This window comes from Muntiacus reevesi, chromosome 3 (assembly GCF_963930625.1).
Source record: "Muntiacus reevesi chromosome 3, mMunRee1.1, whole genome shotgun sequence".
Lineage (NCBI taxonomy): Eukaryota > Metazoa > Chordata > Mammalia > Artiodactyla > Cervidae > Muntiacus > Muntiacus reevesi.
Window position 1 is genome coordinate 99,699,694 of NC_089251.1, and position 16,789 is coordinate 99,716,482.

Consider the following 16,789-nt stretch of genomic DNA (forward strand, 5'->3'; position numbering starts at 1 on the left):
TGCTCAAAATTCTACAAGCCAGACTTCAGCAATATGTGAACCGTGAACTTCCAGATGTTCAAGCTGGTTTTAGAAAAGGCACAGGAACCAAAGATCAAATTGCCCACATCCGCTGGATCATCGAAAAAGCAAGAGAGTTCCCGAAAAACATCTATTTCTGCTTTATTGACTATGCCAAAGCCTTTGACTGTGTGGATCACAATAAACTGTGGAAAATTCTGAAAGAAACGGCATACCAGACCACATGACCTGCCTTTTGAGAAACCTATACGCAGGTCAGAAGGTGACAGTTAGAACTGGACATGGAACAACAGACTGGTTCCTAATAGAAAGAGGAGTACGTCAAGGCTGTATATTGTCACCCTGCTTATTTAACTTATATGCAGGGTACATCATGAGAAATGCTGGGATGGAAGAAGCACCAGCTGGAATCAAGATTGCTGGGAGAAATATCAATAACCTCAGATATGCAGATGACACCACCCTTATGGCAGGAAGTCAAGAGGAGCTAAAAAGCCTCTTGATGAAAGTGAAAGAGGTGAAAAGGTTGGCTTAAAGCTCAACATTCAGAAAACTAGGATCATGGCATTTGGTCCCATCACTTCATGGGAAATAGATGGGGAAACAGTGGAAACAGTGTCAGACTTTATTTTGGGGGGCTCCAAAATCACTGCAGATGGTGACTGCAGCCATGAAATTAAAAGACGCTTACTCCTTGGAAGAAAAGTTATGACCAACCTAGATAGCATATTAAAAAGCAGAGACATTACTTTGCCAACAAAGGCCCGTCTAGTCAAGGCTATGGTTTTTCCAGTGGCCATGTATGGATGTGAGGGTTGGACTGTGAAGAAAGCTGAGTGCAGAATTGATGCTTTTGAACTGTGGTGTTGGAGAAGACTCTTGAGAGTCTCTTGGACTGCAAGGAGATCCAACCAGTCTATCCTAAAGGAGATCAGTCCTGGGTGTTCATTGTAAGGACTGATGCTGAAGCTGAAACTCCAATACTTTGGCTACCTGATGCGAAGAGTTGAGTCATTGGAAAAGACCCTGATGCTGGGAGGGATTGGGGGCAGGAGGAGAAAGGGATGACAGAGGATGAGATGGTTGGATGGTATTTCTGACTCGATGGACATGAGTTTGAGTAAACTTTGGGAGTTGGTGATGGACAGGGAGGCCTGGCGTGCTGTGATTCATGGGGGTGCAGAGTCAGACACGACTGAGCGACTGAACTGAACTGAATGATCTTGTAAGAGGTAAACAGAAAGGAAAAAAAACTGCATTAAAGACAATCTGTCATTTAGGAAATCCTTATTTTACATATATGTCTCTAAATAAATAAGGACAACTCTCTACCTGTTTTATAGGGAGCTCCATATTTTACATGAAAAATTACAAGGTCATGAAGGTGGTACAATTCTATGTTGGTAAAAATAAACCCCTTACATATATGTACATGTATGAGGAATGAGGAAGGATGAAAAAAAGGTTATTACTCTTGTTTACCTCCAGTGGAGAGATGACTGATTTTATACACTTTTGTACCCTATTCAGAGTGACAAGCATTTTCTATGAGTTTTGATTGCCATCATCATCACCCGGAAGTCTGTTAGAGACCCCTATGCTCAGGCTCACCCCAGAACTGCAGGATCAGAATCTGTACTGATACTCCAGGGCTTTCTGCACATGTTCAGGTTTGAGAACTAGCCCTTCAGTAATCACCAAGCTGTAAGGAATGCACTCACTCAGCTGTGCTCTTTTCTAACTTAGGTTTCTTTTCACTTGTACCCTCAGCAGTCGCTTTAACACCAGTCATTGCTCCTCCGCTGTTCAACCCCTTAATTCCATTATGAAAATCAAGAGGAACGTAAAGCAAGACAGTTCTGCAGTGAGGCAGCCAAAACCAAAGCAAACCACAGCCATTGTTTCTCCTGAGAACAATCTGTTTCATAAAAACTCATTATGATTTTCTTCCATCAGTGTGTTACAAAGAATATCAACCTTGTATGGATCCTCACAGGAGCTACTGAAAAAGAATTTAACAGCTTTGGAGAGGCTCATAGTGGAGAACTAGTCCACTATGAGTCTCAGAAGCTGTTAAAATTTTACATTTCACATCTCTCAGGGAGGTTTGTAATAACATTTCCCCATGTGGGGGTCATTCCTATAAATCCAATTCCCAAGCTCTTCCCCCTACACCAATGATCTGAGCTCACTTTTAAAAAGATGAAAAAGAATTTAACAGCTTCAGAGAGACGCATAGTGAAGAACTAGTGGCTAACAGGGGAAAAGTAACATCTCCAAGTAAGGTATTTTCAAGGGAAAAAAAACCAAACACATTTAAGTAGGGCAAGGGGTAGAGACAGAGGAGAAACAGTGAGAGGCAACGTCAGAGGCGGCTGTCCACCCAGGGATGGGCACACATGGGCACGAGTAAAGGTGCAGTGGGCAGAACACAAGGGGCAGATGAGGAGCCGTGCGGTGGCTAAAACCACATAAGGACCAGACGAAACTGGGGGGTGGACAGCACAGACACTGAGTGGCAAGGATGATGAACACTGAGGCGAGACAGGAGAGGGAGGCAAGTGTGTCCAGGTGCTACAATAAGTACTAGAAAAGGAGTCAGCATTGGAAAGACCAGGTGCACCACGAACCTGGCCCAAGAACAGGCCCAGAGAGAACTGGTCATAACCCAGATGCTTAACTGGGCACATACTAATAGCCTGGAGGCACCACCGGCTTCCCAGGTGGTGCTAATGGTGAAGAACCCGCCTGCCAATGCAGGAGACGTAAGAGAGCTGGGTTCTATCCCTGGGTTGGGGAGATCCCCTGGAGGAGGAAATGGCAACCCACTCCAGTATTCTTGCCTGGAGAATACCACGGACAGAAGACCCTGGTGGGCTATAGTCCATAGGGTCGCAAAGAGTCAGACACGACTGAAGCAACTTAGCACATAGGGACTTGGTCACTCACTCTTGATTTTTAGACACAGTCGTCCCTTGGTACCACTGGAGGACTGGCTCCAGGAGCTGCCATGGACACCAAAATCTAAGGATGCTCAAGTGCCACAGTTGATCATTCCCGTCCATGTTTCCACATGCATGGCCTCAACCAACTGTGGATAGTAAGTGGATACTGGTTCACTTACATGTAGATTTATTGAAAAAAAAATCTACACTTAAGTGGATCTATGCAATTCAAACCCATGTTGTTTAAAGGTCAACTGTACTTGGGATTTATCACTAAGCTCTATTCAATGAGTTTTCTCTTTTACGTGTATATTCTGTTAACGATACAAAAGAAATTTCTGTCAATAAAAACTTATACTTGGTGCTTGGAGTATGTTGTCACTCTCAGAAGTGTGAAGGTCTTACATATATTCCCTTACCTCAGGTATTTTTATACAGTTGTTTGGTTTCCAGAATAGCTCCAGCAAATCTGCTGAGCAAAGGGGCTGGTAATGGTTCCGAGACCAACTTTGCTTTGCAGTTGTATCAATGAACTAGCAGAGATTCCTTAGAAAACAAGGTATGTGATCAAAAACAGTAATTATCAGTTTTGAGGCTCCAGCTCTCTTAATGCAATGATACTCCTTTCCCTTTTAATAAAAGGTTTAAATCGTTTACTTTTATTTTAAAAATAAAATTGATTCATAAAGTGCAAGGTGAAATTATTTCTGTCCAGTTCTCCATACCCATCTTCAATGAGCTGTTGGAAACAGAAAAGAAAAATAAAAATTAGAAATACATAATGGATAATTCAAATTATTTTTACTGTTTAGTTAAACCATGAACAATAAGATCTGGTGTTACAGATAAGAAAACTGAGACCCTGGAAGTTTGCAGAGCTCTAATGAAAAAGCCAAGACTAGATTCAAAGCTCCTGACTTCCAAGCCACTCACTGTTCTTTCCACTTTCCCAGCCTGCCAAAAAGCTAAGAATTTAGACTGGAGATGACAAAGCATGAATGCAAAGATGTACTATGGTGCTATCAAAGATATTTTTAAATATAAACTGATCAGGGAGAGAAAAGAGTGGTAGGAACACCTCCACGGTTCGTCTTTTTGCTTTCTACTTTTTCGAGTATTTACCATTTTGAAGCTTACTGTTGTCAAGGTGCATAAGTTTGCACGTGGTTAGGGCAGTCCCATTAAACACGCACAGGAACTGAACTATGGCACTAAAGTGTGCGTTACCATGGAAAACATAACTTTCTCCTCTTTCTGGGGCCCTTGAAACCCTTCTGCCCCAAGATATTCGTCTATCTCCAAAATCTGCCCTTAAAGCCCTGCTATAAATACTGCTCACCAACTCCAAGACAAGCCGGGCACTGCGGGCGGAGGGCGTGAGACGGGCCTAGGTGTGGCCGAGGCGCCGCACGGGACAGGCTAGATGGTCTCGAGGTGGTCGCGCGGGAGTCGGCGGAGACCAACAGGGCGGGGTCTCAGGCCAGATCCAGCTTCTTCTGCGTCGCCGCCAGCTTGTCTTGCAGCCTCTTCTTCCTCCAGTCCAGGTAGCGCCGCCGCAGCCGGTTTGCCTGCCAGCCCACGAGCACTCCGGAGGCGAAAGCCACCAGTACAGACAACTGCAGCGTCCTCTCGGACACGTCCGCCATCGCGAACCCGGGGCCGTGCGGCGCGGCTACGGCGAGCGGCGGGGTCAAAAGACCCAGCGCGTTCAGGGGCGGTCACGTGCTGCGGCGCATCTCTTGAATCTCGTGGGTGGGTAGAGAATATGCCTGCAATACAAAAGAACCGAGTTCGATCCCGGGTCGGCAAGATCCCCCGGAGAAGGAAATGGCAACCCCCTCCAGTATTCTTGCCTGGGAAATCCCATGGACAGAGGAGCCTGTCAGGCTACAGTCCGTGGAGTCGCAAGAGTCAGACTTGGCGACTAAACCACCACCACCTGTTGAAGACTTGCTTGGCTCTCCTACATCCCCATCTTTCCCTCCTCAGAGCCCTTACCGCACGTGTTTGGCATTCATCAGATATTTCCTTGCATTATTACCTAACTTCAGTGGTGCCTGTTTCTAACCCCATGGGCAGTTCGACCTCTTTATATTTTCTCGAAGCAGTAGAATGTGAACCAAGTATGTGACTTTAAATTTTCTGGGGAAAAAAAATAATTTTCTGGTAACTTATTAAGAATGCAAACAGATGAAATTGTTGTTAATATATATTTTACTTAGTTTACATAGAGGAAGTTATTATGAGGGTTTTTTTTCTTTTTTTATATTAAAAGTCTGTGAAATCTGGTGTAGATGTTAAAATTAACCAAACATCTCAATTTGAACAGTAAATTTTTAGTGCAGATATTTGATCAGTTTCTAGAATTTGTAAAAGTTAGTTGATAAGTTAGATTCACATACCCACATCGTTCCAAATACATGTAAAAATTTCTCCAATGACTGAGTTGAATATTGGTTTTTATATTAAAAATCATTAAATTGTTTTTATAGATTTATTTTATTTTATTTGGCTGCAGCAGGTCTTGGTTGCAGCATACAAGATCTTTTCAGATGTGGCATGGGAGCTTTTGGCCTTTCCTGGTAGCTCAGCTGCTAAAGAATCTGCCTGCAATGCAGGAGACCCTGCTGGAGAAGGGATAGGCTACTACCCACTCCAGTCTGGCCTGGAGGATTACGTGGGCTGTATAGTCCATGGGGTTGCAAAGACTCAGACATGACTGAGTGACTTTCACTTTCACTTGTAAGCTTTGAGGGGTGGCATTTGAGCTCTTAATTGCAGCATGAGGGATCTAGTCCCCTGACTAGGTATCAAACTTGGGTTCCCTGCCCTGGGAGTTTGGAATCTTAGCCACTGGACCACCAGGGAAGTCCCTAAATTGTTTTTAAAAATTCAAAAATTGGTTCTTCAGTCATGCTAACCACATAGGCAGCTTCGTTGTTCAGTCGCTAGTTGTGTCTGACTCTTCGGGACCCCACGGACCACAGCACACCAGGCTCCTGTGTCCCTCACTGTCTCCCAGAATTTGCTCAAACTCATGTCCGTTGAGCCAGTGATGTTATCTAACCATCTCTTCTTCTGCCGTTCCCTTCTTTTGCCTTCAATCTTTTCTAGCATCAGTGTCTTTTCCAATGAGTTGGCTGTTCATGTCAGGTGGCCAAAGTATTGGAACTTCAGCTACCGCATCAGTCCTTCCAGTGGCTGTTCAGGGTTGATTTCCTTTCAGATTGACTGGTTTGATCTCCTTGCAGTGCAGGGGCTGAGGAGACCATAGTTCAGAAAGACGCACTCTCGTTGTTTCCTGAGCCCACTGGGCAGGGTGCCACCTGAGGGCGTTTCCAGGGTGGTCTTCCTGTGTGCTGTACTTTCCCCCCAATACTTTCAGGACTAACTCCTTCACCTCCTTTAGGTTTTTGCCAACTGTCACTTTCTCATCGGGACCTAGTTAAACGTCACAAGCCCAACAAATCCCCGCTGTCTGGTACTTCTGCTCTCTGTTTTCCTGCTTTGTTCTCCTACTCCATCCTCATCACCCTCCATGTGCTATGGAATTTATTGGTTTGGCCAAAAATTTCAGTCAGGGTTTCCATAGTATGTTACCAAAAATCCAAACAAACTTTTTGGCCAACCCAATCCTTACTTAATACAAAAACTGTTTATCTCCAGATCCCCTTCTACTATGTAAGCTACTTGAGGGTGGGTTTTTTTGTTTTGTTTTGTTTTTTGGTCTCAGTTGTATATTGATGAGTCCCAAGTGCCTACAATAATGGCTGGCACAAAGTGTTAGTTGCTCAGTTATGTCTGACTCTCTGTGACCCCATGGACTGTAGCCCGCCAGGCTCCTCCATCCATGGGATTCTCCAGACAAGAATACTGGAGTGGGTAGTCATTCCCTTCTCCAGGAGATCGTCCTGACCCAGGGATCAAACCTGGGTCTCCTCCATTGCCAGCAGATTTTTTTGCCCTCTGAGGTTTGCAAGTAACAGACACTTAGTAAACATTTCATGTTGAGTGACAGGCATGGAGTGGTTACAAGAGGCTTATTTGTGGGTGACTGAACTAAATCTTCAATTGTGCCCACTGCTGCCGCCTGTTCGCGGCGGGGGGTGGGGGGGGTGGGGTTCGAGGAAACAAGAAACGAGAGATTTGTAAAGGAGTTCAGATTTCGTTAGGCATATGTCCCTCCAGCCATAGGAGCGAGGACCTCCTACCTTAACTGGAGGTCTTCTGGAACCTGAGACTGAGCCACGTGAGCTTTTTGCTGTCCCGGTTTCCAGCACTATGGTCCTCCTGTCACTTCCCTTGTGCTGGGTTTTCTTCACGTTTCGCTTCTACCTCGGGAGCTTCACTGAGTTGGGCTCCTGCTGCGCTTGGCCTCTTCCGAGCGGAGGTTGTTTCAGCCAGGTTAAACCCGAGTCACGGCATCAGAGATGTCAGGCGAGTGTATGCTCCTCGACTCTTGTCTCAGCACAACAAAGATTTGGAGTGATGGACATTAAAGCCCTCGGCGTGTCATAGCGCTCAGGTCCTGGACAGACCGTGTTATAGCTCTTAGAGAAAAGCTCCACTTTATTTAGAAGATAGCAAGAAAATCCATTTACAAGGCGTGAGGGCACGTCGATCCAAAGACACGAAGAGAAGAGCGCCACAGCATGCGGGAGAGAGAGAAAGTCAGAAATGGTCAACAAAAGAGTCCGAAATGCAGTACTTGGATGCAATCTCAAGAACGACAGAATGATCTCTGTTCGTTTCCAAGGCAAACCATTCCATATCACGGTAATCCAAGCCTATGCCCCAACCAGTAATGCTGAAGAAGCTGAACTATTCTATGAAGACCTACAAGACCTTTTAGAACTAATACCCAAAAAGGATGTCTTTTTCATTATAGGGGACTGGAATGCAAAAGTAGGAAGTCAAGAAACATCTGGAGTAACAGGCAAATTTGGCCTTGGAGTACAGAATGAAGCAAGGCAAAGGCTAATAGAGTTTTGCCAAGAGAATGCACAGGTCATAGCAAACACCCTCTTCCAACAACACAGGAGAAGACTCTACACATGGACATCACCAGGAGGTCAACACCGAAATCAGATTGATTATATTCTTTGCAGCCAAAGATGGAGAAGCCCTATACAGTCAGCAAAAACAAGACCAGGAGCTGACTGTGGCTCAGACCATGAACTCCTTATTGCCAAATTCAGACTTAAATTGAAGAAAGTGGGGAAAACCGCTAGATCATTCAGGTATGACCTAAATCAAATCCCTTATGATTTAAGGGACTAGATCTGATAGAGTGCCTGATGAGCTATGGACAGAGGTTTGTGACATTGTACAGGAGACAGGGATCAAGACCATCCCCAAGAAAAAGAAATGCAAAAAGGCAAAATGGCTATCTGAGGAGGCCTTACAAATAGCTGTGAAAAGAAAAAACGTGAAAAGCAAAGGAAAAAAGGAAAGATACACCCATTTGAATGCAGAGTTCCAAAAAATAGCCAGGAGAGATAAGAAAGTCTTCCTCAGTGATCAATGCAAAGAAATACAGGAAAACAATAGAATGGGAAAGACTAGAGATCTCTTCAAGAAAATTAGAGATTCCAAGGGAACATTTCATGCAAAGATGGGTTCGATAAAGGACAGAAATGGTATGGACCTAACAGAAGCAGAAGATATTAAGAAGAGGTGGCAAGAATACACAGAAGGACTGTACAAAAAAGATCTTCACTACCCAGATAATCACAATGATGTGATCACTCACCTAGAGTCAGACATCCTGGAATGTGAAGTCAAGTGGGCCTTAGAAAGCATCACTATGAACAAAGCTAGTGGAGGTGATGGAATTCCAGTTGAGCTGTTTCAAATCCTGAAAGATGATGCTGTGAAAGAGCTGCACTCAATATACCAGTAGATTTGGAAAACTCAGCAGTGGCCACAGGACTGGAAAAGGTCAGTTTCCATTCCAATCCAAGAGAAAGGTAATCCCAAAGAATGTTCAAACTACTGCACAATTGCACTCATCTCACACGCTAGTAAAGTAATGCTCAAAATTCTCCAAGCCAGGCTTCAGCAATACGTGAACCGTGAACTTCCAGATGTTCAAGCTGGTTTTAGAAAAGGCAGAAGAACCAGAGATCAAATTGCCAACATCTGCTGGATCATCAAAAAAGCAAGAGAGTTCCAGAAAAGCATCTATTTCTGCTTTATTGACTATGCCAAAGCCTTTGACTGTGTGAATCACAATAAACTGTGGAAAATTCTTCAAGAGATGGGAATACCAGCCCACCTGACCTGCCCATTGACAAACCTATATGCAGGTCTGGAAGCAACAGTTAGAACTGGACATGGAACAACAGACTGGTTCCAAATAGAAAAAGGAGTATGTTAAGGCTGTATATTGTCACTCTGCTTATTTGACATATGCAGAGTACATCATGAGAAACGCTGGGCTGGAAGAAGCACAAGCTGGAATCAAGATTGCTGGGAGAAATATCAATAACCTCAGATATGCAGATGACACTACCCTTATGGCAGAAAGTGAAGAGGAACTAAAAAGCCTCTTGATGAAAGTGAAAGAGGAGAGTGTAAAAGTTGGCTTAAAGCTCAACATTCAGAAAACTAGGATCATGGCATCTGGTCCCATCACTTCATGGTAAATAGATGGGGAAACAGTGGCTGACTTTATTTTGGGGGGCTCCAAAATCACTGCAGATGGTGACTGCAGCCATGAAATTAAAAGACGTTTACTCCTTGGAAGGAAAGTTATGACCAACCTAGATAGCATATTAAAAAGCAGAGACATTACTTTGCCAACAAAGGTCTGTCTAGTCAAGGCTATGGTTTTTCCAGTGGTCATGTATGGATGTGAGAGTTGGACTGTGAAGAAAGCTGAGCGCCAAAGAATTGATTCTTTTGAACTGTGGTGTTGGAGAAGACTCTTGAGAATCCCTTGGACTGCAAGGAGACCCAACCAGTCTATCCTAAAGGAAATCAGTCCTGGGTGTTCGTTGGAAGGACTGATGCTGAAGCTGAAACTCCAATACTTTGGCCACCTGATGCGAAGAGTTGAGTCATTGGAAAAGACCCTAATGCTGGGAGGGATTGGGGGCAGGAGGAGAAGGGGACGACAGAGGATGAGATGACTGGATGGCATCACTGACTCAATGGACATGAGTTTGAGTAAACTCCGGGAGTTGGTGACAGACAGGGAGGCCTGACGTGCTACAATTCATGGGGTCGAAAAGAGTCGGACAGGACTGAACGACTGAACTGAACTGAAGTGAACTAAATCTTAAGTGGGATAGATAAGTAGGATAATCCAAAGAAGAAACTTAATTTCCCCGGATATTCATTTTCTCAGTTGTAAAATGAGGAGTTTAGTATGATTCAATAGGTCTGAGGCACATTTAAAAGCCAGTTTTGGCTGCCTGACACTCTGTACTTTGGCCACTGCTGATATTGCAATTTGAGCTTCACTTAGAATCCATGCCTCATCCCTAAGTGGCCCTTGGGTTAAAAATAAGCCAGGTCATGTACACGGGAGCCTTGAATATGGGAGAACCTTAGACACATAGACCTGGCAGAGACCATAGAAAATTGCCCTTGTTTTATTTTCGTTTTTAAAAAAAATTTTTTTTTAATTTGGCACATGGAATCCTTGATCTTCATTGAGGCATGCAGAATCTTAGTTACAGCATGTGGGATTTAGTTCCCTGACCAGTCTCCCTGCATTGGGAATGCAGAATCTTAGCCAGTGGACCACTGGGGAAGTTTTCAAATCCTCTTGTTTTAGGAGGAGGTAACTCAGGCCAGAGGGGTGAATAGAGCTGATGGGAAGGAGTTCAGAGGTATAAGATTTAAATCCCTCTTAAAAAGCTAGTGTGCCCCTGATGTGAGATTTTGTATTTTCCCCCCGGGTATATTGTTTCAGTGGGACATTTTAGTAGACTTGATAATGGTCAACTGGCTTTGAGGTGATGATTACTGGGGATTTACAGGCTGAATAGTCAAGTGTAATGAGTTAAAGAATTACAAGAGTGTACTTTGAATGATATATTAACTACCACTGTTGAGTCTGCATTTCAAAGTGCTCACCAAGCAAAAGATATTACTATTTACAGTATTAGGCTTACATTTGTTGTAAGTTCATTTAATGTATGTATGCAAATGGAATTGGTTTCATCTCCAACTCTTTTTGTCATTACCTGTGTGTTCGGTATCATACCAAGAAATCATTGCAAATCCCTTGTCATGAAAGTGTTTCCCTGTTTTCCTGTAAGAATTGTATAGTTTTAGCTCTTATATTTAGGCCTTTGATTCATTTTTGAGTTACTTTTTGTATATGGTATAAGGTAAAGTTTCAACCTCACTCATGTGGACGTCCAGTTATCCCAGCATCATATGTTGAGGAGACTGTCTTTTCCCCATTGAATGTTCTTGGCATCCTTGCTGAAAATCAACTGATGGTATAGCTTAGGGTTTATTTCTAGGCTGTCTGTTCTGTTCCATTGATTTATATGTCTGTTCTTATGCCAGTACCACACTGTTTCATTACTGTGGTTTTATAGTAAGTTTAGTAATCAGGAAGTGTGAGTCCTCCAACTTCGTTCTTTCCTATTTTTTTGTTTTATCACGAACACTCTCATGTGAAGTGGGGGTTTAGTTGTTAAGTTGCTCCTGACTCTTGTGACCCCGTGGAATGTAGCTGGCCATGCCCCTGCGCTGCAGGCGGATTCTCTAGCAGCAGAGCCACTGGGGAAGCCCCATGTGAAGTGGTGTGTCACCGCGATTTTCATGTGTTTACTGGTCCCTAGTATATCTTCTTTGGAGAAATGTCTTTTCCCCAGTTTAAAAACTGCGTTGCTTTGTGCCCTGGTTACTTTTACTTAAATTCTGTGTATATGTTTTAATCCTACAGTTATTACTGTTGTTTTACACAGCCAATATTCATTAAGATTCACCCACATTTTTACTGGGGTGAAAGAATTGCTTTTTGTTGCTCTTCATACCTCTTTGTGTCTCTGTGCTTCCATCTAGAATTATTTCTCTTCTACCTAAAAACTCCACTTAACATATTCTGTAGCAAATCTGCTGCTAAAGAAATTTCTCAATTATAATTTGCTTAATTATCCTTATTTCACTTTTGCTTTGGAAGGATAATTTCCAGGGCATAGAATTCTAGGTTATGCATTATTTTTCTTTGTTGCTTTAAAGGTATCATTACCTTTTCTTCAGGCTGAGAAGTCAATCATAAATTTTGCTTTTGTGTCTTTCATGGCAGCATGAATTTTTACCTTTCTTCTGGCCAATTTTAGTATTTTCTCCTTTAATTTTTAGTAATTTGATATGCTGTTCTTAAGTGAGTTTTATTTGTATTGACCCATCTTGTGTTCACAGTTTATTGGATCTGTGACTTGTTGTTGTCATTTGTCTTGCTTTGGCAGTACGACAAAGATTACAGGATCGAAGTTCCCTACTACGGATTGAACCAGTCCTCCTGGCAATGAAAGCACAGAGTCCTAAGCCCTGGACCACCAGGGAATTCCCTAAAAGAAATTCTTGATCATTTGAATCTTTGGACAATATCGTAATCCAGAGAGAATTTATCTTGCTTCCAGGGCAGAACTTATTATTCCCTTTTCCATCTTTATCAGTTCATTAATTATGCATTCTTTTCCTTTTGATATTTTCCCTAGACATTACAACATTCACCTTTGACTTACTAAAGACTAGCATACCTGTATCCCATTAGGGACTGAGTGAATTAGAAGGTAGGCTTCAGTCCTTGTAAAGGTGGATCTACTTCTGCCTCATACTTCGTTATGGACTGTATACCTTGAGGGTCCGTTCTGAAAGCCTGCGGTGGCCCTCGTTTGGCAGGTCCTGAACCCGAGTGTTTGTTAGCGCACACGTTCTTAGTCACTTCAGTCGTGTCCGACTCTGTGTGACCCCATGGACTGTAGCCTGCCAGGCCCTTCTGTCCATGGGATTCTCCAGGCAAGAATACTGGAGTGGGCTGCCATGCCCTGCTCTGGGCAATCTTCCCCACCCAGGGATCAAACCCTTGTGTCTTAAGTCTCCTGCATTGGCACTCGGGTTCTTTACCACTAGCGCCACCTGGGAAGCCCCCGAGTGTTTGTTCTCCCAGCTCTGACACATCACCAGCTCTACCTTCAGCATCTCAGCATCTCACCTGCTGCTCTTGGCTCAGCCTGTCAGTCCCCACTTGCCAATTGGCAAATGCCTTGAAGGGAGAAGTTGAGCCAAGTTCAAGCTCACTCTCTAGGTTCCTTTTTTCCAGGACGCTGGTTCCCTGAGGTTCCCTGCAGCTCCTTGCTGCCTTAGATTTTTAAAAAAATTTTTTTTGGTTAGGATTTTCTAGTTATTCTCAGTGGGAAGTCTGCCTGAAATAAGCCATTGCCAGAGGCAAAGTGACATATTAAAATTTGACATATTAAAATCAAATTATCTTGCCCATCCCTCTGATTCATTGGAATTCAATACTACCATCTATCATCCATTCAAAAACTGTGTGAACAGGCCCTTTGGTAAGTGTCTTCCCAGATTTTCTCTTATTTCAATATGTATTTTTATGCTTATAAGTGATTTGTTCCTCTGTACCCCATATGTTCCTATGTTCTCTGGTGACTCTGTAGCCCGCCTGCCAATGCAGGAGACATGTGTTCAACCCCTGGACTGAGAAGACCCCGGGAGAAGGAAATGTCAGCCCACTCAGTATTCTTGCCTGGAGAATCCCATGGACAGAGGAGCCTGGCAGACTACAGTCCACGGGGTCATAAAGAGTCAGACACAGCTTAGGGGTTGAACAGCAGCAGCAGCTGCTGCTACATGACAGGTGAATACATTTCATTTCCTATAAGAAATGTGTTCTAACAAATATAATTTTCAAAAATTTTTCAGTATACTCTAACAAATATGTATTTCTAAATATAATTTCCAAACTCACTTCCAAAACGAGTTATATTTACTCATTCTGTAAATTATATTTGTTAGCATAGAACAGATATAAGCACTGGACCACCAGAGAAGTCCCCCGTCATTCACTCTTAATTACTCTGAGCATCGTTTGACTGAGAAAGGTGAGACAGCTGCTTGCATCTTCCCCTCTGTTTACCAGTTTTTCAGATAATGATTTAGTTTCCCAGCATTCTGTAGCTATCTTTAAAGGATCATTAGAAAAGCACAGATTTTAACACACATAATATGTTTCTCTCTATTGCATTGTATTCCTCACTAGTGTTCAGATCATTCCATTGCTGGCCAGTGGAAACTCTTCAGTCATCTGTGCTCATCGCCACACATCACAGCCAGGAGGCCCCTGTCCAGGACTCCACCAGGTCAGATGACTGGAAGCACTCTGTTCCGTGGACTCTGTCCTATGCACTTTTCCCGTGGATGGTTTTCATCTGTATCCTTCCTTGTAATAAACCATAACTATGAGCATAACAGCTTTCAATGAGTTCTGTGAGTCTTTACAACAAATTATTGGTGGCCTTGGGAACACCCCAAATTTGTGATTGGTGTCAGAAGTGATGGCAGTCTTTTGGGGACTATTTCCTAGCCTTGGCAATTTGGCTCACTTCTCATACCAAGAAACTAAGGCAAGAACTCCTTTTTTTAATATAAAGAAGTTGTTCTTTGTTGTTTTTCTTTTTTACAATTTATTTATTTATTGCGGCCTGTGGCATGTGGGATCATAGTTCCCCAGCCAGAGACTGAACCCGTGCCCCACCCACAGTGGAAGCTCAGAGTCTTCACTGCTGGACCACCAGGGAAGCCCTTAGAGAACTGCTCTTGTCAAAAGCAGAGAATTCACAAAAGAAGAAATGACTCCAACAAAATAGAACTATAAACAGCTTTTATGTGGAATCCTCCACAGTGATGCTTCATTTCATCCATTGCTTTAATAACTCAGTTTTGTTTATAAAATTCTCAACTTGGAACAGATCCGCAGTTTAGGCTGAAAAATATTTTTGGACTCTCGTGTGGCTTCAAAGGATACCTAGGTAGTTCAGAATGGAGTTCTGGCCCTGAGCCTTCAGCCAGGGGTAGGGGGAGGTGAAACAAGCCATCACCCCCAGTGAGGATGCAGGCAAGATGCCAAACGGGGCTGTGGGTTTCCCACGGGGCACAGGGGAGGCGGCCTGGGAGCCCTGAGAAAATTGTGTCCTTTGGGAACCGAAAGCACAGAATAACCTTCTACATCCTCTTTTCTGTGGTTAATTGCAAGGTCTTCATGGAAGCCATTCCACACTACTTCCAGAAATTTCCATTCAACACACACTTATTGAAAACCTCTTATTTTCCAGATACTGTATCAGATGCTTTGAGAACTGTCTGTGGACAAGATAAAAATTTCTACCCTTGTGGACATTACATTACAGCATAGATAATAAATAATAAACATGAGAGATGAGAAATTGTGTCCTAAGGTTGAAGGTGATAAGGGCAATGCAAGAAAGTAAGAGATGAGGAAGAGGGGTCAGAAGGACAGGAGTGGATAGAAGAATTAAGTGGGATAGTCAGGGTTCCTGAAAAGGTGGGAGCTGAGCAAACACTTGAAGGGGCAGGGAGCTGGGCAGGTGGGTTCAGGGGGATGAGCCATCTGGGCTGAAGGAATGGGTGGAGCAAAGACCGTGAGGAATGTTTGAGAAACGGAATGGAAGCCAGCGAGGCTGGAGCAGAGCATGTGAGAAGGAGGAGATGGATGGAGTCCAAGACAGCAGGATGGCAGTTGGGTTGTGCTGCCAGAGAAACATGTTTGAGAAGGGTTTTTGTTCTTGTTGTTCTTTTACAATTTATTTATTTACTTTGTCTGCATAGCATGTGGAATATTAGTTCCCAGGACCAAGGATCGAACACACAGCCCCTGCATTGGAAGTGCAACGTCCCAGCCACTGGACCACCAGGGAAGTCCTGTATGAGGTTTGCCCCCTACTGTCCGTGGTGGCTCAGTTGGTAAAGAATCTGGCTGCCAATGCAGGACAAGTGGTTGGATCCCTGGTCAGGAAGATCCCCTGGAGAAGAAAATGGCAACCCACTCCAGTATTCTTGCCTGGAAATCCCATGGACAGAGGAGCCTGATGGGGCTACAGTCCCTGGGGTTGCAAAGAGCTGGGTACAACTTAGCAACTAAACCACCATCACCACCCACCTGTCAACCATGACCACCTGTCAACAATGTGTCCTAACTGGCTGCCTTGCAGTGTTCAAAATACTTCTACAAATCTCGCGGGATTCTAGGGGATAATTGGCAGATTCTTTGGTTAGGCAGAATTAGGCAGACTTCTTTGGTAAAATATGAACTTTTTTCATTTTCTCAACTGAAATTCCCTAGGAGCTATTTCTGGACAGAGCACAGTGAGTGGAGTGGAAATTCCACAATGCCAGTGGCCCGGGGTTTGTGATCCTGGTGCTACACTTCCAGGCTGTGTGACCTAGGACAGCTTGATTCTCCCCTCTGAGCTTCTGTTTTCTTAATTCTAAAGTCGGGTGTGGCATACTTGCTCACTTGGTTGTGTCCAACTCTCTGTGATCCCATGGACTGCAACCCACCAGGCTCCTCTCTCCATGGAATTCTCCAGGTACAGGAGTGGGTTGGTATTCTCTTCTCCAGGGGGTCTTCCTGACCCAGGAATCGAACTCACATCTTGTGCATTGGCAGGCAAATCCTTTACACTGAGCCACCAGGGACGTGTAACCAATACCTGTATGGGCCTAATTATGTCCCCTGCCACTCCAAATTCATATGCTGAAGAGCTAACTCCCCCAGCACCTCAAAATGTGAAGATTATTTTTTTGCTGCATGATCT

The 16,789-nt window shown here is 43.8% G+C and overlaps 1 protein-coding gene across 1 annotated transcript; it reads right to left on the minus strand.

Moving 5' to 3' along the window:
- Positions 1-3,602: 3,602 nt before the first annotated feature.
- Positions 3,603-4,656, minus strand: MTLN (mitoregulin). Its single transcript, XM_065927468.1, has 2 exons — positions 4,306-4,656; positions 3,603-3,705 (listed from the first exon to the last, which is right to left on the minus strand). The coding sequence occupies exon 1, from the start codon at positions 4,610-4,612 to the stop codon at positions 4,442-4,444; it is 171 nt and encodes a 56-aa protein (XP_065783540.1). The 5' UTR covers positions 4,613-4,656; the 3' UTR covers positions 3,603-3,705; positions 4,306-4,441.
- Positions 4,657-16,789: the final 12,133 nt, after the last annotated feature.

What these genes read in the sequence shown, in the direction of transcription:
- MTLN (XM_065927468.1), bottom strand. Translation starts at nt 4,612, where the DNA reads ATGGCGGACGTGTCCGAGAGGACGCTGCAGTTGTCTGTACTGGTGGCT.